Genomic DNA, 20,721 nt, shown 5'->3' with positions numbered 1-20,721 from the left:
GGACGAAGCCAGAGCACCCAGAGAAAACCCACGCAGGCACAGGGAGAACATTTAAACTCCACACAAGAAGGCCAAGGAGGGACACGAACCGACGACCTCTGCACTGCGAGGCGGACGTGCTAACCAGTCGACCTCCGTGCTGTCCCTTGGACATCCCATTCACATAAATCGTTTTTTTTTTTAAAGAAAATGACAAAAATGGAATATGCGTTTTTCAGAGGACGACGATGATATAATAATTATCAAATGCATCTTGTGTCAGTATTATAATTCGCAATGGCAACCTGTCCAGGCAGCAAAACCATTCAAACACCCGTCCATCCATCCCCTTTCTCTTTTTCGATCATACTATTATGATACTATTATATATAATATACTATACTAATATATATATCATACTATTAGTGTGAGTGTTGTGACCTAACTGAACCTTATCTGAAGCTCAAAAACAAAACCAAAAAAATGAAATAAAGCATACGAAAACAAAACCGTTGATAAAACAGAAACAAAGGCAAAACGGCACACACGAAAACAGGCAGAAACATGAAGGTGGTTGCTATGTCCATAAATGCAACCATTTGGCTGCAAACACAGTTATGGGTCCAACCAACATTATATCATAAGATTGGCTCACCTCAGATTATGCAGCCAACCTTTCACCAATGCAAAGTTTGCAAGCCTCCAAGTCACAGAAGCCAAAGAATTACCAGGACCCAAGCACGAGAACCTAGTCCAGGAAAGAAAAATCCTCGCACCATCCAATGCACCCACACGGATCCACCCCCCCAACACACACACACACACACACACACGCACACACGCACAACACACACACACACGCACACACGCACGAAGAAGCTCATTCCAACTGCTTGTATTCCTGTTCTTGTTCTTTCGGCTTTTATATTTGGGGGTCCTGCAACCCAGACACAAGCACCCCACACAGAGGTCCCCAGGGAACCCGGTCAAAAGCTTTGTTAAAGTCCACAAAACACAAGTAGATTGGTTGGGCACCTTTGAGGGCTCTGCTCAAGGGGTAGAGCTATTCTACAGTTCCAAAGCCAGAACGGAAACAACACTGCTCCTCCTACGAGGTTCAAATATCCAACAGACCCTTCTCTCCAGAACCCTGCAACGGACCATACCATGGAAGCTATGCGTGCTCTCCCTGTTGTTGGACCACCACACCGTCTGCCAATCCAGAGGTGCTGTCCCCAATGTCCATATGATTTTGCAGAGACCCCACTACGTAAGAGCCTTCACCAATTTCGAGCTGATGTTATTAACCACTGAGGCCCTGCCATGAGCAGCTTTTTATTCACCACAGTGCCCTCAATCCTGGAGATAGGAGAGCCCACTTGGGAGTTCCCAAACTCTACTTCCTCGATGGAAAGCGTCTCGGTGGAATTGAGGCCTGCAAAGTATTCTGCCCATTGACCCACAACTTCCCGAGTCAATGTCAACAGCGCCACATCCAGTGAAATCTAAAGCAACACTCAGGTTCTGATTGGGATGGGGGGGTGAAGCTGAAGCTCCCTAGCAGACCAAGGGAGTCCCGCGTGGAAGAACAGCACCCTCTTTTTTAAGAACCCCCAAAACAACAGTCAGGACCTTTCCCAGACTAAAAAAGCAGAAGAAAGTCTCCCCTCTTGTCCTCCGGGGTGAATCTCAGGGTACAGGCACAGAGCCAAGGACAATAATTATGTCCAAGGGTCACCAAATTTTTGGAACTGAGAGCAACTTCTTGGCTCCTGATTAGTGTGAAAGGCTACTACTATATGATAGACAGTGATACTTCTAAATTAACAAGTTTTCTCAAATTACTTTTAATCATATCATCCATCCATCCCCCCATTTTCTGAAACACTTTATCCTCTGAAGGGTCGTGGGGCGTGCTGGAGCGTATCCCAGCTGTCTTCGGGCAGTAGGCGGGGGACACCCTGAACCAGTTGCCAGCCAATCGCAGGGCACACAGAGACGAACAACCATCCGCGCTCACACTCACACGAGGGACAATTTTAGAGTGTTCAATCAGCCTGCCATGCATGTTTTTGGAATTTGGGAGGAAACCGGAGTACCTGGAGAAAACCCACACAGGAGAACATGCAAGCTCCACACAGGGAGGCTGGAGCCAGGATCAAACCCACGACCTCTGAACTGTGAGGTTGACACGCTAACCACTGGTCCACCGGGCCACCACTTTCATATCATTTTTTGTATTTTATTGGCTTATATATTGGCTTTTATTATGAATGAGTTGATCATGTGTATGATTTCTCACAATGAAGATACAGATAAACCCTAATATGTAACACTTGATTTCAAAAAATCTCAGCCAGTATTTACATTTTCAAACGAACACTTCCACAGCATTCTGAGAAATTCACCATGTCCCATCACTGGTGGTGCAACAGCCCGGCGAACGATTCATGTGGTCCTTGGGGGCTACGTGGTACCGACGAACGCCACATTAGAGAGCCCTCATTGTGCGCCTGCCTGCTTGGCCCATTTCGGAGTCGGCAACTCAGAGTGCAAGAGAGTCAATCCCGTTCCAGAAGACTGGTCATTTGGAATAGATGAGCAGAGTCTCATTGGTGAGACACCAGACTGGGTGATCGGAAGTTCCTTGTCACACACCTGCTTTCAATTTGCCAATCAATGGGATGATAAGTGCAGCTGTGGCGGAAAGGAGACGTTGCACTATTTCAATTGCTCACCTCCATCTGTCTAGTTAGTTACTCTAGTGTGCCTATTGTTTTTTTTCTCTATTTTACAGGAAAATCATCTTGATTTCTGTTTTGAAGGTCCGATTTGATATTACCGTATTGGCCCGAATATAAGACGGTGTTTTTTGCATTGAAATAAGACTGAAAAAGTGGGGGTCGTCTTGTATTCGGGGTCTAGACAGTATACCCATTCACGACACTAGATTTATTGTTTTTGTCGTCTCCTTTTAGCCGCGGCTCCGTCCTTCGGTAATACTCTTTACTTTGCGTCTTTTACAGGCAACACATTGACCTTTTCTATTTGTTGTTGGTTTTTGTTTGTTTTGTTTTTTACCCCATTGTTATTGTTCACTCCATGTGCTCCCATGTTTAATTAAACTTTTATTCTTTTTTCATTGGTGTCCAGAGTTTGGATTGGAATATTTTCTATGGCATAAGGCTAAACCTGACATTAACCTTAAAAACCTACGTGGTTGCAAAAACAGGTAAAAAAATAGAAGGAAAGACAAAGCCTGTTAGGTGAATAGAAGCGGTGATATTTCCAGCTCACCTGGTGCGCACGTGCCCTTTCTGCATTTACCAACATTCCGTAAACAAACAGGTCACAACAAACACACAAAAATGTCAACACTAACATGCATAGAAGCCCAGGCATCTCGCTCCCAAAACAGGCCAGGGGCGGCTGCGGGGTTGAGCAAGTGACTAATGCTGGAGACTTTGTTATTCTTTTGGACACACACACACGCACACACACACACACACACACACACACACACACACACACACACACACACACACACACACACACACACACACACACACACCACATTCACAGAGTGACCAAAATGACCTGTCACACTTCCTCCACGATAAACATCAACACCCAAATGTCAAAGCTGGGAATTTCACATCAGTGGCCACTAAACTGATTAAAGCAGTTACTTTGTGATAAATATAGAATTGCCGTATTTTCTGCATGGTAAGGCGCGTCCGGATTATAAGGCACACATTCAATGAATGGCCTATTTTAAACCTGTTTGCATATATAGGGCGCACTGCATTGTAAGGTGCATAGAATAGAAGATACAATCGTGGCTGCAGTTGCGCTGTGCATCCACTAGATGGTGGTACACTAAAGGGAATACATTATGCAATACAGCTTTATTTATAGAGCCTTCACAACTGCTGCGGCTGTAACAAAGCTATGAGAACTAGTCACAAACACCGACATACGACTACAAATGGCATTACAAATTGAATGCTTTTAGGCGCGTCATATCATGCGGAAAATAGGGTATGTTAAATTTGATTATTTTCTGTGGGAAAGGTTTTGCAGAGAGAAAGGGGGAGAATAGTTGTCCTACCACAAGTGGACTGACGCCTTTACTTTGTGTCATTGAAGTAATATTTCATTCATTTTTGTCAGTCGTGAATTTTGATTCAACCATTTAAAGCTAACTGTGTTTCCAGCAAGCAGTACTGTACAGCAGCGTTCACTACACTAAGGATTTTCCTTTGTCTCCTAAAAATCCCAAAATATCTATTCCTTACTTTCCCACTTTTCACCCTTCTTACATTGGGGTCCAGGTGAACCTCTTTTTACTTATATTGGTCAGTACTAGCACCAAGTAGACTGGAGTCTGTACTCTGAAAGACATAATGTGTGGAATTTGGACAAATACACATTTTTAACGAGTTCCATTGTTAACATTCGCACTCATCAGCATGCAGGTCGTAATCACTCAGTATAATTTGTTCGTGTCAGGTGAAGCTGGTTTTACACTGCTGACCATTGATGGGCCAACAAAAAATTGTCACTTATGTGACGACAATGGACTACGAAGAAAACAATGGGGATTGGATTCTTATGATGTTTGTGTTGCACATGCAGCACTGCTTCGAGCGGCAATTATCCTTTTTATTGCCGACTTATAGGCTGCGATGTTGCACTGTTCGTGGCTGCTGCAGAAATGGCCTACATTGTGGTGGTAAAACAGGCTTTACCAGTACAAACCATTTTGTGAACCAAGCTAAACTGGACCACTGGCATAATCATAGCTATAGCTCATGCTTTAAAGTCATCGCGTCATTCTGGAGTTCAAATATATACAAAATGATAAGCAACAAACAAAAAGATTGTTTTCACAAATAAACCAGAAGCAAACAGGAAGAGGCCCCCTATTTGGAATGGTAACCTCTTGACCGAGCCCGCTTCTCCATATGAGCTTTCATGTTTAATTACAAGCGAGCCCAAAGGATTGCAGACTATAACGACAAAACGAAACTTCCCCCGGTACGATCGTGTTGCGGTGGGAGGGCAGGCGTCTCCTTCCCCTCCTGGAATGCCAGTGTGGTGCACATTGGGAGGAATTGGACTGGAAAATCAATGACTCCAGCAGATCAAAAGCGATCTGGCAGCCACTGAGTTTTCACTCCATCCAATCACACATACAGTACAAAACGGCCATGAAGCGAGCCTGGATGCACTCTGTTTAGCCTTTTTTGGAAGTATCAATGTCAACATACAGTGGTATGGCCAAATTTAATGCCTTGTTAGGCAAACCAGCTTTATTTATGTCGCACATTTCATACACATATCATATTCATTAAAAATACAAGATTTAAAGGCATTTACAAACAAAATAATTACAGTGTTTTAGTTGTATAGTATCATTGAAATGTTTGTGCCATGTTTAAGATTGGCCAATATTCGGTAGAGTTTTAAATAATATTTAATTTGGGGCAAAGTTGAGGCTGGACTTCCAGCAGATGTTCACATCAGACGGATTTAATTAACCTGATGTGCCAGATGGTTTGTATAACAAAACGTTTGGCCACGTGGAAAAGAGCTCATAGAATCCTGTACGGCTCAATAAAGATGCACCACATTTTAAATACAAGAACAGTATCCTTCGATATTTCCAAATCCAGCGATGGGCATATGTTTTGTTTCCAGTGCAAAGGACTCTCTTGCATGAAAAGTACCATTCAAAGACGGTACAAAAAATGCTGAACAAGAAACCAACATTAAGTACAAGAACTCCTTTTGTACATTTTTTCACAAAAATGATCTCACTCAAAAATGCATAATAACTGTTGAGGTACTGTTTTTCATATCGTTCCAATTTTGCACAAAAATATTAGGTCGACTTAGGTTGTAGTGCAGGGCATTGTCCACCAGAACCCAGATGACATTAGGAGCCCATGTAAGACGGGGGGGGGGGGGGGGGGGGGGGGACCTGTCCAGATCAGACCTCTGATTTTGTAAATAGAATAGCTTGGGGCAGGTCAGTCACACTGAGTGGCTGGTATGAGACGAGGAAATGTCTCGATGACGTGACGTGGAGCGTGCAAAAAGAAAATACAGAATTTGCACAAAGAAGTTAACGTTAAAACGACGAAGATAGACTTGCCAGGCAAAAGCTAGCGGCCGGCCAAAGTCAAGCGTAAGCTCGCCAGCTAGCTCCATCAGTGAAGTGACATTGACCCTACCGCCGTGTCTCGTTTCCATGGTAGGTCAATCAGATTTAAAGGGTGTAAAGTAGAATATAATGCTTTAGATCTTTTTCTTTCTGATATTGATAATGTTCATGGGGCAGTAGAAGACCAATTGTAAGGTCAACTAAGACATAGCTGCCATCTACTGGTGATTGATCATATTACAAATGCAGTCGACCTCTGCATACTCGCCATTCAGCACCCGTGTGTTCACATATTCTTGGATTCATTTATTTTTTTTACATTTTGGATTTTTGCCTGTTTTTCATGGAAAATGTATACTGTATTGCATGTTCATCAGTATTATAGTATTTTTGGAGGAAATACATTTTTTAAAAAAATAATGTTTCTCTTTTTGCCCAGCTGCACATCCCTGTCTTAGATTGTGTGTGACTTCAAACAGACAGAGTTGCAATGGAATATTCTATTCAAGTCATTTGATTTGTGACAAAGTCAGTGTCTAGTGTAATGTAAAAAGTAGTTGACAATTGCTTACAATACAACAGGGTGGGAGAAATGAGTGTCAGGTGGTCAACTAAACCCCCCTCACCTTCACACTTCCCGTTCCGCTTCGGATGCTGCCGAAGCCGGCAAAATGTCAGGTCGCCTTTGAACCCTTATTAACCCGTCACTTTTGAGAAAGCCTCTGAGATAAAATTTGAAAAATGACTGATCAAAGGTTGAGGGTGTGTCCCATTCAATTAAATCAACCAATTAGTAGAAAGCACATGGTGAGACACTGATTAGCACAGTCAAATGTTCAAACAAACGTCCGGAGTGACAGTCTCCAGCATTGTTTACATTCTGACATTAATCTCTGAAAAGGCATTGATGTTGCGCGCCCGAATTGAAAAATGTTTTTCTTCATTATGTGTTTTGGTTGTGTCAGCAAGTGAAGACTGGGACTTGTCTCTATGCTAATGAGAGACCAACAGCCTGGAGAATAGGCCCCAAATTCATCCATTGTTAGGAAAAAATATGTTCATCTCTATACCTGAAGTGCCTTAATTATCGATTATTTTTATGTTTATCCTTCTCCACAGTTGCCCCTCACACTATCCAACTGCCCTGTGTCAACCGTCGAGACCTTCAAGTTCCTGGGAATCCCAGTCTCCCAGGACATGAAGTGGGAAGTCAACACCATCTCCATCCTGAAAAGGGCCCTGCAGAGGATGTACTTCCTGAGGCTGCTGAGGAAGCATGGCCTGCCACAGGAGGTGCTACGACAGTTCTACACGGCAGTCATCGAATCAATCCTGTGTTCTTCCATCACGGTTTGGTTTGGGGCCGTCACAAAAAAGGACAAAATCTGACTTCAACGGACAGTTAGGACGGCGGAAAAAATCATTGACCCACTCTTGAGGACTTGCACACTGCAAGAATCAAGACAAGGGCACGGAAAATCCTCCTGGATCCCCCGCACCCTGTCCACCACCTTTTCCAGCTACTCCCCTCAGGCAGGCGCTACAGATCCATGCGCACCAAATCCAGCAGACACTTAAACAGCTTCTTCCCTCGAGCCATTAACTCCCTAAACAGTCACTGACGTAGTCACTCTTCTTGTACAACAAATACTGCGACTGGTCACTCTAAAATGGTTCAATGATTTTCTGAACCAACTGTACAAACTCTCATAGTATTGTATTCTACCACTGATCCCTTTAGCTCTGCTTGATACTTTGCACATTGTCTCACAGTTGTCACTGGGTGGTACCACCGCACTACGGTTCACTTACATTACGAAATGTCCTTCCATACCTATTTGTCATGTCCTTGTTTACGATGATACTAATGCAGCGTGTTATACCGGAGACAAATTCCTTGTGTGTTCTACATACTTGGCTAATAAAGATGATTCTGATTCGGATTTGTATACAGGTATTTATTAGCAGTCCAGTTTACATGGCTTGTGCATGTGCACTGAAGGGCAGAGACGACTAAATCGGTAGCGTGTTTACCGGATTATAAATTCCAGTCAGTTGTGCGCTACAATAACAAAGTGAGTAGTAGAACTTGTGAGTGACATCAGAATGCATTTTTAGAGTGTTTTAAAGTTTGATTCGTTGCTAACGTTACAGTGTATAGATCGTCAACTACATCCGCTACTGAAAGTAGTGCGCTTTGTCTTTCTCTCTGTCAGAATAAGAGCACGACACAGGAAGGGCTATGATGTAGTGATAAATGTAGCTAGCTAATATGCCAGCATTCTTGGTAGATAAAATTTAGAAAGGTAGTCATTTATTTATTGTTATTATTCATCATACAGTGCTGTGAAAAAGCGGCCCGATGGTCCAGTGGTTAGCACGTCGACCTCACAGTGCGGAGGTAGCGGGTTCAATTCCGGCTCCAGCTTCCCTGTGTGGAGTTTGCATGTTCTCCCCGGCCTGCGTGGGTTTTCTCCGGGTACTCCGGTTTCCTCCCACATTCCAAAAATATGCATGGAAGGCTGATTGAACACTCTAAATTGTCCCTAGGTGTGAGTGTGAGCGTGGATGGTTGTTCGTCCCTGTGTGCCCTGCGATTGGCTGGCAACCAATTCGGGGTGTCCCCTGCCTACTGCCCGCAGACGGCTGGGATAAGCTCCAGCACCCCCCGTGACGATAAAGCGGATAGCAAAATGGATGGACGGATGGATGGATGCTATGAAAAAGTATTTTTCCCTTTCCTGATTTCTGTGTTCTTTGCATATTTGCCACACACAAAGGTTTCAGTTGATCAAACCAATTTTGAGATCACACAGAGACTACCCAAGGACATACAAAATGCAGTTTTCGAAACGATGATTTCATTTACCAAAGGGAATAGTGACGTGTGAAGCCCCGACACATGTGATTGACAACCAGTCTCAGCTTGAGTCTGCCTTTCACCCAAAATAAGATTGGATGAATCCCAGAGCCCCGTGACACTAAACAGGATAAGCAGTTTTGAAAATGGATGGAATTACTCTACATTTTAATGGCTTTCTCTTTGACGTTGTCATAAAAAATGTCTGCAAAACTGGACGAGTCATAATTTTGTATTTTCCCCCTGACAAAGAAACAGATGCAGGTCATTATAAGCAATCTCAAACACTGAACGCTTCAGTGCAGGTTCAGTTTAGAAATATTTCGGTCAACAAGCAGCGGACTATTCAAGTGTACAAAACAGTGCAGTGTTGTTGCATGAATGCACACCAGACAGTGCCAGATGTGTTGAGTGAAAAGCCACCGCGAGAGTTTTGGCGTCCGAATAGATGGCCTCAATAGAATTTTGAGGACTTTTTAGAGATTGAAAAATACATGGGGAAGATAGAGACAAGTTGTTGCACAATGACAGTTGTTCAGATTCAGTGACGCTGTCAACAAATAATGCTTTGATTACATTACGTCTTGACTGACCTGCAGCAAAAGTTCTCCTTCAGGTATCTTGGCCTCCACAGCTCCTGCTGTTTTTCCGTCGGCATTATTCAGGGTGACTGGAGTGACTCTCTCCCGGTTCGTCAGGGCGACTGTGGAAAGAGAAGAATATGAAGCTGGGTTGGAGAGGGGTGGTGGTGGCGGTTTGGGTCCTGTGATCCTCAGGATGCGAAAGCCAGTCTACTTTGGCTCATTGCTTGTTTAGTTCCCAAATACAAATCTGTGTTTTCAAACTGGATGAGGACTTGCCATAATAAATGTTTAATATTACAAAAAAATATGAATTCATCATGAATGATTCAAAATTCTGAAGACTTTCCTCTACACACAAGTGTTTGGCGTACCCACATTTTGTTCCGAGTCACTGATCAGATGTCACCCGCATTATTAATTTTTTCATCACTGTAAAATGTTTATAGTAGTACTTGAGATCTCATCGTGGGAGAATGATTCACATTTATTCATTGCAAACATTTTTTGATCCAGGTAAGATGAAGCTGATCCTAGCTCACTGTGGATGAGAGCCACCCAGGACAGTTGTTCAAAAGACAGTTTCATCGTAGCGTTGTGGAACCTGATTGTTTTATTTGACAATTTTTACGTGCACACAGAATGTCAGAAATGGGCATTTACACCTGTCTTTCAGTACTGACGGAAGGGCTATCGGTCCGTCACTGACAGACTCCCGTTTTTGCTCGTGGAGTGATGACTGATAGAAATACTGGAATAAACGCAGACGAATGAGATTTTCGGCTGACCCTGGATCGCCACAAACCCAAAAAAGAAAGACAAGGGAGGTGAAGGACTAATACAATAAGAAATGATCTCTATCATTGACAAAATTTCTTGAGATTCAATGAAAAGAAGACAGAGGTGATATTGTTTGGTCCCAGTGGCCCTTGTACATTCCATCCTGTAGACTTGGGCCCCCTGTCTCCTTATCTTAAGTCAACAGTCTCAAACTTGGGCCTTAAACTGGACAGTGATTTCAAACTCGATCGGCAAATTGGTGCCGTTGTTAAATCCAGCTTCTTTCACCTTAGACAGCTGGCCAAAATAAAACCTCTCCTCTCACATGAACACTTTGAGACAGTAATTCATGCCTTTGTCACATCCCGGCTCGATTACTGCAATGCCCTTTACTTTGGAGTCAGCCAGTCCTCCATTAAGCGCCTTCAGCTGGTCCAGAATGCCGCTGCTCGCCTCTTGACTGGTACTCGTAAGAGGGAGCACATAACTCCTACTCTGGCATCCCTTCACTGGCTCCCCATTCATTTTAGAGTTATTTTCAAGATCCTCTTATTTGTTTTCAAATCTCTGAATAATCTCGCGCCACCTTACCTCTCTGAGCTCATCCGCCCCTACACACCTGCCCGGCGCCTCAGGTCTGTGGACCAGACCTTATTAGAAGTACCAAGAACTAAACTGAGGCTCAGAGGGGATCGAGCCTTTTCTGTTGCTGGTCCCTCTCTCTGGAATGACCTCCCACTGAACATTCGGCAAGCCTCCTCGCTGCCCATCTTCAAAACCCTCCTCAAAACTCACTTGTATTCTTTGGCATTCGACTCAGCATGACTTAGATTTGTTCTTGGTTTTACTGTTTGGTGCTTTCTACCGCCTTTATTACCGATTTGTCTTACTGTTTATTGTGCATGTTAAATTGCTCCATGTACAGCACTTTGTATGCAGCGATGGCTGTTTGAAAGTGCTCTATAAATACTGTTGACTTGACTTGACTATATTTTTTTGTGTTAAGTTGTCCAAATTGTTTCAAAATGAACAAAATTGGGTGCTGTTACTATGGTGAAGTATATTTTACTGTCCTAAAATAGCGGTGATGAAATGTAATTTCACAATGAAGCCACAATGAGGACACCCATTGTTCCCCCACCGGCCACCCTCATATCTCGGGTAGATTTTTGATTGATTTGTGATTTTTCTGCCATTTTCACATGGATGCAATAGCCAATTGTTCGAGCCCTTGAAACTCTCTCACAATTTAAAAAATATATTAATTGATATTTAAAGAGTAAATGTACAATCGATCTGATTGCAAATTCTGAAATCTGTTCAAAGTAAAGAATGTTCTTACAGTTACTCACGTCACTCAAAATCATTGCTTACACACCACAGCAAATCAACAACATGGCTGAGAAGTAATTGTTTATCATACCATCCACAGTCATGGTTTCATGAAATAAAATGCACATACTGTATACTGTATAAGAACACATGCACGGTCACCTCTGGACACCTCTCACTGAGGTGTTTTTCTACTGTGGCCACAGCACTGAGAATTGTCTGGCTCTGTGTCTAGGGCAGACTACTTTCTGTTTCAGAACTGTCAGATGAGTCGGGGGCGAGGGCACTCAGTGCACTGGAGTGTCCAGAGAACCACATCATGGCCCCAAACACAAGAAACTCAACTGAAGTTACTGAAGCACATTTTTTCGCCGAGCGCACAGGTGCCAATCTACCAAAATAGGTTGCATAGCATTTTTGTCAGTCCACATGCATAATATCCCCTTTTTATACACTTCCCTTGCTATTTTGCCTTTTCTAAAAATGACTTTCTTTTGGACGACGGCTGGCTAAAATGCGCTTACGGTGATGGGTTTCTTGCCACAAGAGTCCACAAGTCATAACGAGGCAATCACGGCAACAAGTTAGTATGAACAATAACTCCCCATGCCATTGGCTGACAAGCGTGTTGGATTATGTCACATGCAGTTTGTTTGAGAATAAGGTCATTGGTGTCAGACCAAAGCCGTGTCCCGTGTGAAGGAGCATTCTGTCGCAGCAAGTCCATATGATAGCTGAGAAGCCCACCCCGCCATTCACACATGGACTCCTTGTTAACCCTCCTTTGCAGACAACAAAAGAACTGACCCAAAACCTCGTTGGCCCATCATGTCATACGTCACTCCCCCACCCACAAGCCGCCAGGTCAGAGGTCATCATGGGTCATGGTACGGTGTTCCTTGCAGGGGTCAGAGATTAAAGTGTTAGCCCATTGCTTTCTTTCTCATGACATCACCTCATGATCAATTAGGCCTACTGTCTCACAATGTGGAGACCTCATTTATGAGCATCCAAGTTACGTTCATATTCATCTTGTGAATTTTAATTCATGTGAAACAGTCATTCGGTTAGTCCTTTATTCTAAGTTGACCAATTTCCAATCAGAAATTTCAGATGGCGTGCATACTGCGTTAGTTTTTAGCATCCCTGCCTCACAGTTGAGAGGTCCTGCGTTCAAAACATGGCTCCGGCGAGGAGTTTTCCTTGAAGAATCTAAGATGCCTATAGGGGTGACTGTGAATAACTGCTGGTCAACTCGCCATAAAGTAGTCGCCAACAGACGAACCTTCAGCTGTTGGAAAGCTACATAGTTGCTTTTCAAACTTAGCTTGTAGCAAACATGACTGATTTTGTCATGCATGCCGTGGCTGAGAGTTGCAACATTTGTAATTTTGGCGACGTCATCTGATCATCGGAGATTTCGGATCACTCCCGCTTCATCTACAACAGCTTCGAATAACGTGCAGCAAAAGGGAATGAAACTCTGCACCTCCTGTATGCGACTTGCCAATTAGTTATGGTGTATTTTGAATGACGATTTTGTTTAGTTACACTGGTCAACAATTTTTTTTTTTACACATTCTTTTGAGGTGAGGTGCGAGTTAACTTTTCGCGATTTTTTTTTTTTTACTGCCCTGATGCAAGTCCCTAACCGTGCAAGCGGTTGTCATGGCATCAAAAGCTTCCTCGCAGTTGGCCCTACAGTAGAGGGAGGCAGGATGAGCAGTGTTAATTATCCCGCTCCTGAGTTCAGTGGGGTTAAAAATAGAAATGTGTTCTGTCATTCTTGGACCTGAACAGATATGTCATTAAGTCACCTGCGACCTGTGGAGAAAAAATACTACAGTACATGCTTATTTTATCCTTTAAAACAAGCTCATTTCAATCTTGAATATTCTGTCTGTCATTTTCATTTTGGCTCCAAAATGTTCCAATAGCATTCATAAGATATCCTTTATTTGTCCCACACTGGGGAAATTTACAGTCTACAGCAGCAAAATTGGGGGATAGAAAGAAGAAAAACAAAGTGTTTGCATGCACAAACATAAATGTTTCAGAGAGAGCTGTACACAGTTCAATAAAGTGCAATATTCCTATGAATATCCTAATGTTTGTCATCTTTTTGCCCGGCACGTCATAAACCGCAGGTATTCAGCAGCATGACCAGTAGCTGAATACTGCTATTAACTCTTTCATTCCACAAGACGTACTTGAACATCTTTTTAAAATTAGGCCCCGCCTACCAAGGACGTACAGTACTTGTACGTCTAAGTCTTTTTTTTTTTGCGTCATAGAGAGGAGGAGGGTCTGATGCAATGTGTGAATGAGAATAAGACGTTTGCATTGTAAATCATGTAAAAAAGCGACCAGTAGGTGGCAGTGGTGCCTCACATGCTTGAAATGTATGCTTTTACAAAGTTATTTTTCTCCGTTTTTTGCCCAGGAATCGCCATTTTCATGAAACTTAGCCATTTTGTAATGCCGATTGCTGAAGAATGGAAAAAGATAGAAACATTTTTTTTCTGCTGAAAGAAGAGAGTCCAAACTTTATTTTGGTAGACTCCATGTTTATATAGCATGAGAACCAAATATTCTGTGGGCCTTGCAAGATCAGTCAAAATCTAGTAAAACACTGGGATAGAGGGGGTTGCTCCAGTGAAAATGGCTGGGATTGAATGTTAAATGTGGGCCAGGCACAAAGCCTCTTGAATGGCCAGAGGAGGACAAAGAGCAGATCTCGTTAGCAAGCTTCAGTGGGCAGAAGTGTCCGCTATGAAAAATTTACATTCCCCGCTTCCATAACATACATGTGGCACAGCAGCAGTCTACCCACGGGTGTTTCCAGTGAAATGCTTGGAATATCTTGCTGTTCGCAAAAGGGCTCATTTTAGCATCAACGGGGTGCCACAAAAACAACGAACATACATGGAAAAAGACCCCAGTGACCTCGTATGAAATGACGCGACATGAGTGTCCTCACGATATTTGTCTTTGCTTTCCTTCTCCGCGCTCCAAAAATGATCCACGAAAGAGGTAAAGCTAACCCATAAAAGCGCAAAGGCAATCATTTCCATTGTAAGGGTTTGATTTTGAAAGGACACACTTGACAGTATAAGACACAGACAATAATCAAAGTCACAAAGGCAAAGCTGAAAAACACATGCGATGCAAACTGCAAGCATTATTTTGGTGCTTTCATTATTATTTTTATTTTTTACAAAATTAAATTGTATGTCAACACCGGCCTTATTACACTCACACCGGCAGATTTAGGTACTTATTCCACACCAGTGGCCAATCAACCAAGCATTTCAAAAACATATTAGAATGGAACTTTTCCATCTATTTTCCACGTCCTTTGTGACCTCGTTTTGAGGCGACCGCATCTGTACATGCCTCTATCAAACACAAATGCAGCTTAGTGCCTGATGACGGTCAGACAGTGATCCTGATTGAATAAAATGAATGCACAAATATTGATATCATAATTACTGTGCTTGGATGACAAGGAAGACTTCGTGAGCTTTGACGTGTGCTCGGATGATTGATAAAATGAAAGCTGACAGATAAGCAGTGGCCCTGAAATCAGACAGTTCATCCGACTTCAGCTGCCTTCGGGAGCTTTTTGTTTTCATTGTTTCATTGTTTGTCCTTGATGATGTTGACTTTCCACTAAATAGAGGGCTTATTTAATTTTCTAACATATAATGCAGTCGCTCGGTTTCAGGTGAACTTGTTTTTTATTTTAAATAATTAAGGCATCGGAAAATAGAAACAGTTACGACAGCCACCCCGGAATATATTTCAATTCACTCAGTCAAACTTTATTAATAGAACATGCTTAAACTAACTAAGCTGACCAACATGGTTTTCACAACAGTGTGGTTAAAGCACAAACAAAGAATACTAATTATGATACACATTCATAAATACTCAAGTGTGTGTGTGTGTGTTTTTTTTTTTACTTTGCTGCTTTGAAGTTAGTGCCAAAAAGCAATTTGACAAATTGACGTCGAACCTGACACGTAAACAAAAATGGGAAACACAACCCGAATGTCTTCTCTCTTAAAGAAACCTTTTGTAGATAGCAGTATTGGGTGCACGTATGCATCCTGCTTTTGCTTCACTTTTCTTTCGTAATAATATTTCTATTTCCAGTCTGCTTCATCCTCACAAGAGGCGCGGGGGATGCTCGAGCCTATCCCAGCTGTCTTCGGGCAGTAGGCGGGGGACACCCTGAATTGGTTGTCAGCCAATCGCAGGGCACACACAGACGAACAAGCATCCATGCTCACACACACACCGAAGGACAATTTGGAGTGTTCCATTAACACGCCATGCATGTTTTTGGAATGTAGTAGGAAACTGGAGTATCTGGAGAAAACTCGCGCAAGAACGGGGAGAGCATGAAAACTCCACACAGGGAGGCCGGAGCCGAAATCGAACCATGCACCTCTGCACTGTGACATCGATGCGCTAACCACTGGACCACCGGGCTGCCCTAGTAATAATATCCATCCATCCCTCCATTTTCTGATCCGCTTTATCTTCACAATGGTCGCGGGGGGTGCTGGAGCCTATCCCAGCCATCTTCGGGCAGTAGGCGGGGGACACCTTGAACCGGTTGCCAGCCAATGGCAGGGCACACAGAGACGAACAACTATCCACGCTCACGCCCACACCTAGGGACAAATTTTTAGAGTGTTCAATCAGCCTGCCATGCATGTTTTTGGAATGTGGGAGGAAACTGGAGTACCCGGAGGAAACCCACGCAGGCACGGGGAGAACATGCAAACTCCACACAGGAAGGGTGGAGCCGGAATCGAACCCTGCATCTCTGCACTGTGAGGTCGACGCGCTAACCAGCCGACTACCGGGCTGCCCGACTCTATCCATCATTCTTGAGGAATGACAATATGGACCAACATTCCACAGGCCACAATCAACAACCTTTTTCAATCAATATGTTGAACTGCCAGAGGCAAATGGTGGTCACACCAAATACTGACTGCACCCAGAACAATGATGTAATCATGATTAATATCAAAAATAACATCCACCCATCCATCCATATAAAACATTTGATTCACGTGGAATACTCCGTGTCTACTTGATAGCTAAAAATGGTAAACCTTATTACTGGTGGATTTGCAGAAATCTTTTTATAGTATAGATTACATTAGCGAAAATGTTGCTTGAAAAACAAAGGCCTGTAAGGCATTGCTGCTAGCACTGAACTTTTTTGTCGAAAAGGCCATCTTGGCTTTGCTCACACAGCCTCCAGCATGAAGCTTAGCCACATGGCGTCATCCCGAGCCAGCGCCGTCCCGGGTTAGCCGTTGATGTCAAAATAAAAACATCAAGCAACTGCAAATATTTACCAAATATTTGACCATTTTCAATTTGTCCCATCATGCTATTTACACCGGGATTAGCAGGGATGTTCTGGGCTTGTGCTGCTTCAATTCTCTCCCCAATCCCTACATGTCACGTTGGCGTTGTTCCAGCATGCCGCTTGATAACAAAAACACACAACGCAGCCAAAGAAGATTTAACAAAATCTACTTCGACTTCAGATGCGCAACATCAACAAGCTGCTGTTTCAGAATGAAGATAGCTGCACTTTCACTTATTGGTCATGAAGGAAGTATTTTTTGATAGGCTAGTTTCAGTGGACAATCGAATGATGTTTTGTTTTGAAGTATTGTGGCATCTGTGGCTTAGACACTAAAAAGCGATACATAATTCAACCGCTGTTCTCTTTGTGGAGAGTTGACTTGTTTGTTTACATCGCATATTGTATGTTTCCAGCTTCATGTCACATTAGGTAACAATAGTAGCGCTCCGAATCATGAAACACTGCTATATTTGGACAGCATTAACCCGCCATATTAAGCGTAATAAAGGCAGGGCTGAACTGGCAATGAACAGTGACAGGGGCCATCACAAGATGAGCCCTGCACACACAGACCAAAACAATTGCATATTGGATGGAAATCGCATGGTGTGACCAAAATGTTTTCGATGCTCCAAAAAAAAAAAAACGTTCAGAATCCAAGGAGTATTTCTCGGGTCACAATAATAGAGAACCATTCAGACAATTATGGCAAATGTTCCAAATCCAATGTCCGGAGACAAAACATGTCGGAATGTGTGTCAAAATGCAAAAATAAATCCCTGAGTTCACTAAAGTTGACTGCAATCGGACCGTGGCTGCAAGCCAGATTTGAAAATGTAGGCCACAGGACAAAGTAGGCATGCATTAGTTTGCTGCTGTTTTAATGCAAGAAGCTCACAAGCTGATTTGTTTGGAATCTGCAGACTTATTTAGATGTTGAGTAGGGCTTGGTGCTAATTGCAAAGAATGTGTTTTTTTATGTTTATTGCTGGCATTCCAGTCGCCTGGAATTTTAGCAGCAAAAAATATATATATTATTTTTATTTTATTCAAAACACAATGAAAATGTTTTAATTATTTGACAGATTTATATTTATTGAATTAATTATAAACTAAATTATATACTTCATATGTTTCAGTTAACCCAAAACGCCAACACCATACAAAAATGTTGTTTTCCAGAAATAATAATTGAATGGATGTATTTCATTTTGGTGCATGGAAGTCACTTGTTTGGTCCACATCAGATACAACAAAACTCACTCAGTGCTACAAATGTTTTGTTTGTCAATGTGACTGCATTTTGTAGGGGTGAAAGTGGTTCAGGATGTGATATTTGCACCTGGAGGGCAAGCAGTTTGAATCCTGCATACTGGACCACAGAATCAAAGAAACAAAATCAACAAGTAACATCAACAAAAAGTACCAACTACGAAAAACTAACATTTCCTGAATCTGGATCTCCTAACTGCCAGTTTCTCACAGAATCAAACTTTAAAACATGTGAATGGTTTAGGTCCCAAATACTTATCGGATCTCCTGACCCATTACGAAACATTGCAGACCTTTTGGAGGTCGTCTGATTTTGGATTACTGGCTGTTCCCAGAGTTGAAACTAAACACACTTAAGCTGGCTTCAGCTTCCATGCCGCTTAGACGCAAAGCTAATAATTGCGACTGGACAGTGGCGTAGCATTTACTTACACTGACATTGTCACTAACATTGTGTTGTTAGATGTGTCTATAGAACCATTCTGAACCGTTATTCTGTGGTGCGAAGTATGTGAAGAATGATTTTCCTCCTTGATCTGCTCAGGAAATAGTCAGGGTCGAAAATGCGAAATGTTTAAAATCCAGGTCAATATTTGCAGTCACAAATCCGAACGTGTACGGTAGACACCAAATCTGGCTGGTCCTCGGATAGCTGGTGATGGACACAAATAAGAGGAGTAACTGGTTCTGTTGTGTGTTTGTAAGACGTGTCTCCCAAGTCATTCACAACAATATAAATGACAAGATGATTCTTCAACCACAATGTATTCCATACATTCATCCATTTTCTGATTCACTCATCCTCACAAGTGTCGCGGGGGCGTGCTGGAGCATATCCCAGCTGTCTTCGGGGCAGTAGGCGGAGGACACCCTGAACTGGTTGCCAGCCAATCGTCAGCCAAACATAGACGAACAACCATTCACGCTCACAATCACACCGAGGGATAATTTGGAGTGTTTAATCAGCCTGCCATGCATGTTTAGGAATGTGGGAGGAAATTGGACTACCCGGAGAAAACCCACGCAGGCACGGGGAGAACATGCAAACTCCACACAGGAAAACCAGAGCCGGAATCGAACCCTGCACCTCTGCACTGCGAGTCCAACGCACGAACGAGTCGACCAAGGGGCCGCCCTAATGTATTCCAGATAAGCGCAAAATGGTTTGAGCTATTTCTACTACTACTTCGAGCAATCGTATTACAACTACTCTTCCTTCTTCTTTTTAGTTTCCAGAAGTCTGTTATGCCCCCTGGCAGCATGTTAGCCCTCACTGGTCAGTCTTAGTACTTGGTACCATGTATGACATGTGGACTGGGAGAGGAGACTCTGATCCCCGCTGAGTGACAAGAACCATACCTCTCAGCATGGAGGCCCCCTAAGAGGAAACACTGGCTCTTAAAAAATAAATAAATAAATAAAATCATATATACATATATATATATATGATAGATATAAAATTTATTTATTTATACACACAAACACACACACACGCACACACAGAAATTGATGGATAATTAGTTTTCAAATCAGAAACCAGTGAGCATTTGTTCAACTATTTATTTTCAAGGCAGGACTGATAATATAAAAAAAAAACGCGCTTGCAATATCTCATCGCTCAGTATTGTTCAAAGTCAAGACAATTGGCAAGGAAAATGAAGTTGACGCACTAGATTTGCCTTCACGGGCCGCATAAAATAATGTCACGTGCCAGATCTGGCCTTGAGTTTGACACCTGTGGACTACGTGCACTGTGACAGGAGTTGAGATGCTTCCGCCACAATGAAACAAATTCTGGTTCGCTCTGCGTAATGTCATGCAAAACTCATTCTCAGTGTCACGTTTGGCGGCAGAGGGAATGTGTGTCCGATCCATGCATGCATACACACTGCATGTGTTTGGTGTGCTAATTTTTCGAACCGAGTGTGAATGGCAGCAAATAAATATAGAACGTTTCAACTCCTTCACCCCTCGAACATTGCAAAGTGAACACGCAATGTAATAATAATAATAATAATACATCACATTTGCAAGCGCCTTTCATAACACTCAAGGACACTGTACAACCAAGAGCAATAGTAAAACACAGATAAAATAATAGACAAAGAAAGAAAGATTTAAGGCGGGTAGGCAAGTCTGAATAGGTGGGTTTTGAGCTGGGTTTTGAATATGGAAAGAGAGTCAATATTACAAATGTTGGGAGGAAGTGAGTTCCAGAGTTTGGGGGCAGAGCGACTGAAGGCTCTGCACCCCATTGCAGAGGGTAGAAAAAGGTGGAGGGAGGATGAGGACCTGAGTGAGCGAGAGGGAATGGAGATTTGAAGAAGATCTGACAGATAGGGGGGGCGCA

At 42.8% G+C, this 20,721-nt stretch overlaps 1 protein-coding gene across 1 annotated transcript in view; it reads right to left on the bottom strand.

Annotated features, from left to right (window-relative positions):
• LOC147197869 (aryl hydrocarbon receptor-like) overlaps positions 1-20,721 on the bottom strand; it is a 52,261-nt gene that overhangs the window by 16,005 nt on the left and 15,535 nt on the right. The window contains exon 3 of the mRNA XM_086123348.1: positions 9,602-9,711. Within this exon, the coding sequence (XP_085979474.1) occupies positions 9,602-9,711 (110 nt within the window). The remainder of the gene's footprint in view (positions 1-9,601; positions 9,712-20,721) is intronic.

Source organism: Hippocampus guttulatus, chromosome 11 (assembly GCF_054856545.1).
Source record: "Hippocampus guttulatus isolate MCC_2025c chromosome 11, RoL_Hgut_1.0, whole genome shotgun sequence".
Lineage (NCBI taxonomy): Eukaryota > Metazoa > Chordata > Actinopteri > Syngnathiformes > Syngnathidae > Hippocampus > Hippocampus guttulatus.
The sequence above is the reverse complement of the archived record's forward strand: the minus strand, read 5'-3'. Positions and strand labels throughout refer to the sequence as shown.